At 40.6% G+C, this 3,533-nt stretch overlaps 1 protein-coding gene across 1 annotated transcript in view; it reads right to left on the bottom strand.

Annotated features, from left to right (window-relative positions):
• Positions 1 to 2,258: 2,258 nt before the first annotated feature.
• The window catches only part of PRIM2 (primase, DNA, polypeptide 2 (58kDa)), a gene marked incomplete at both ends in the record, with an annotated part of 31,786 nt that continues 30,511 nt past the window's right edge, over positions 2,259 to 3,533 (bottom strand). Inside the window, one exon of the mRNA XM_009578169.1 lies at positions 2,259 to 2,380. Within this exon, the coding sequence (XP_009576464.1) occupies positions 2,259 to 2,380 (122 nt within the window). The remainder of the gene's footprint in view (positions 2,381 to 3,533) is intronic.

A 3,533-nucleotide genomic window follows, 5' to 3' on the forward strand; every position in this document is an offset into this window, starting at 1 on the left:
GGGAACACAACACCTGAAATGAATTTCAACTGACAAGACCATCATCAATCATACTTTCTCAACATTAATGCCACTGCATAAAACCTTCTGCTTCACTGCTTGAAAATGTAGGTATTTTAGGAAGAAAACATTTTGCAGGTGGTGCCATGTATACTGATACTTTTCCCAAATTAGCAGGTTCTTTGAACATACAGCATAAATCAACCGAAATAGCATATTTGACTAATATTTAAAGGACAAATCATTACAAATATTAGTAAAGCTAGAAGCAACTTACTTGATCCACATTTTTAACCATTTTGAAGATTACATCCCAAATAGGGAAAGGAATAAACAAAAAAATACGTAAAAACTAGGAAACACCAGTGAGTCATCCTTTTGTCTAAGTCCTCAAAGCCCAACAATTTGATCTGTAGACATTTTATCAGGTTACGTAAGATCATACTGCAAAGTAAAAAAGTGTAGGCATTAAATTAAGAAGAAACACGTGCTATCAAGATCGTATAGATTAACATTGGCATTTTGATTTCTTATGGTACCAGTTTGTGTTATTTTCAGTTAATATTTTAATTTGCAGATGGTTAGATCCTATATGATGTTCTGACAAACTATTTTCATAAAAGCAACTTTTTGCAGTAGAGTTGTTATACAAAGACCAGCCAAGTTATTACTTCAATTTCTAGGCTCAAGATGGGGGAAAAAGGGGCTGGATTTAAATACAACTATGACAAATCTACTGAAAAACTGCCATTAGACTATGAATGGAACGTTCAGTTATGCTATCATCAATATTTACAAGTCTTTGTAAAATAAACTCTTCAAACCCACAATAAAAGCACTCATGCTACACAGGAATATTTAGACATTCTCAAGCATTTGCTTATAGCTCTAAAATGTAATGTTCAACAAGCACTAAAACTTTAGGACAAAACATTTTCTAAACTGTAATGTTTGTTAAGATAAGAATGACGTAATGATTCGATCTAGTTGATGCAAACACCTGACACTAATGGAGGCATCCCAGTCAGAGTCAGGTTTTTCAGTATCTATTATTCCAACCTCTGGAATTTATCCAAGAGCTGTTTCAGAGGAGGAGCACAGGAAACACAGAAGCTAACACGACGGCATGAGTTAGAATCAGGGTGCTGAACCTTCTTTCCTCCAGTATTCAACCTCAGCAGATCTACAAGCCTAGAGAATGAAAATTAAAAGAACAGCCAAGGTTAACCTACCACAACCTAGGGGCCAAACTGCCCCTGCAGCTGCTTGCTCACTCCCCCTCCTCAACGGGACAGGGGGGAAATAGGATGAGAACGCTCATGGGTCGTGATAAAGGCAGGGAGATTGCTTACCAATTACCGCTGCAAGCAAAACAGACTTGACTTGGGGAAAATTAATTTGATTTACTGTCAATTAAAATAGATTCAGGTAGTAAGAAACAGACAAACATTAAAACAACACCTTTCCCCCCTCTCTCCCAAGCTGAGCTTTACTCCTTCACTCCAGACTTCTCCACCTCCCACCCTGAGCAGCGCAGGGATTAGAGGGCAGGGGCAGCTATGGTTGGTCTATAACAGCTCCTCTCTGCAGCTCCTACCTACTCACATATTTCCCCTGCTCTGGTATGGTCATTCTCCCACGGGCTGCAATACTTCAGGAAAAAAAAAAAATATATGTATGTGCCTCATCATGGGCTCTCCACAGGCTGCAGTTCCTTCAGTAACTCTCCACCTGCTCCAGTGTGGGCTCCTTACGGGTGCCATGAAGATCTGCTCCAGCGTCATGGAGCTGCTCCTTAGCATTCCCTCTGCTGCTTCTCACTCCTTTTGGTTCCCTCCTCCTCTCTCTGTTGGGTGTTTTGCCCTTTCTTAAATACTTTTCCCAGATGTGCCCCCACCGTGGCTGGGGGGCTCAGCCGTGCTCTGCGGTTGGAGCCGGCTGGAACCGGCTTTGTCCGCCGCGGGGCAGCCCCGGCCTCTCCTCACAGAGGCCGCCCTGCAGCCCCCCCTGCCAGCGCCTGGGCACCTGCGCCCAGTACACAGGTTTAGTCAAGACTACTAGCGTTCTATTTATAATAAAAAGAGCATTTTATGTGCCCAACCTAAAACCATAATCTCTATAAAAGATTTTCTGATCAATCATACAGGAGGAGTATTTGTATCAGGCACTAAGTACTAAATGGTACTACGAGAAAAGTAGTTCAAAAAAACCTAAATGCATCTTCAGAAATTACATCATTTCTGGGGATCAGACATTACAGGGAAGCTCACACTGAACGCTGCAACACCTTCAGCAGGTGGGAGACGTCGTCCACTCCTACGGCCATTGCAGTTAACCAGGGCGGGAACTGTGGAGGCAAACTGCTGTCCAATGCAGACTCCTGTTCAAAAAAGTCAGACAACTGCTAACATAATATTAAGTCATTTTCTCAATTATTTGAGGACACTGCTGATAAAGGCAAGTCCTAGCCAATGATTCAACAGCCTCTTCTCTCCCTCTTTTGTTCTGTTTCAGATTTCTCTCGAGCAATCCTCCTTTGTGCAGTACCGAGTATAACACAGCTCTGATATGGGTCTGTGGGTCTGAATGGCGACACTAAGCCAAATCTTCTGATTTCAAGGAATCAAAAATTAAAACAACTATCCTCAAAAAAGGAGATCCAAAACTGCCAATAATTTCACAACCTAAGTTCACTACATGGCTACAACTGAAATTACCAAAATGCAGCATAGCATTGCTGCAGAAATGTTTGTGTATTAGCGTAAACACAGTGAAACGCTCATGAATAAAATATAATGCAATTTGAATTAATAAAAGTTTGCTTTAAGTTATAAAACAATTGTAGAGCTAATATTACAACTTACATGAACTACAGAAAATGTTTAGGCTTTCTACAGTTTAATCGTCATTAATGGCACAAAGGAAATTATTTACTATCAAATGGGTCAGAGAATACAGATAGAAGGTCCTTGCAGTATTGATTTTGCACATAAAATGAACTCCTTCAGCTGCATTTGCAATTGTCAAGAAGGCTTGAATAGTATTAACTCCCCCTATTATTGAGCCTCAAGGAATAGCCACATAGTCGAGATGTCAAAGTTATTTTTGAAGGATGAAACAAAACACAGGACTACTTTGTGGGCTTGACTAGTAAGCTATTAAAGCATAACTCTGACTAAACTGAATTTGTGCCAGTGTCAACATAAAACTTTTTTTGAAAGTCAGTACTACGAATTATTTACTGTTCTCTCAAAGCTCAGTATCAACACATCAATTCATTCTCATTATATTCCTCCTTTATAACCCTTGCTAGAATCACCCTGTAACATGCAGGACGGTGGCGAGATGAGCCTGCAATGTAGTAAGCAACGTAACACAGCTAGGTGACCACCCAAATTATTCTATGCTTTGGAGACCTAAGAAGAGTAGCTTTAGCACAAGCACATTCCATAAAGTGTAACAGCTTCAGAGCACCTTGGAAAAGACAGGGCAGGCCTTCACCATGAAATCATTCCTGTGTAGGGACAATTCCT

This window comes from Fulmarus glacialis, unplaced genomic scaffold (genome assembly GCF_000690835.1).
Source record: "Fulmarus glacialis isolate BGI_N327 unplaced genomic scaffold, ASM69083v1 scaffold305, whole genome shotgun sequence".
Taxonomy (NCBI): domain Eukaryota; kingdom Metazoa; phylum Chordata; class Aves; order Procellariiformes; family Procellariidae; genus Fulmarus; species Fulmarus glacialis.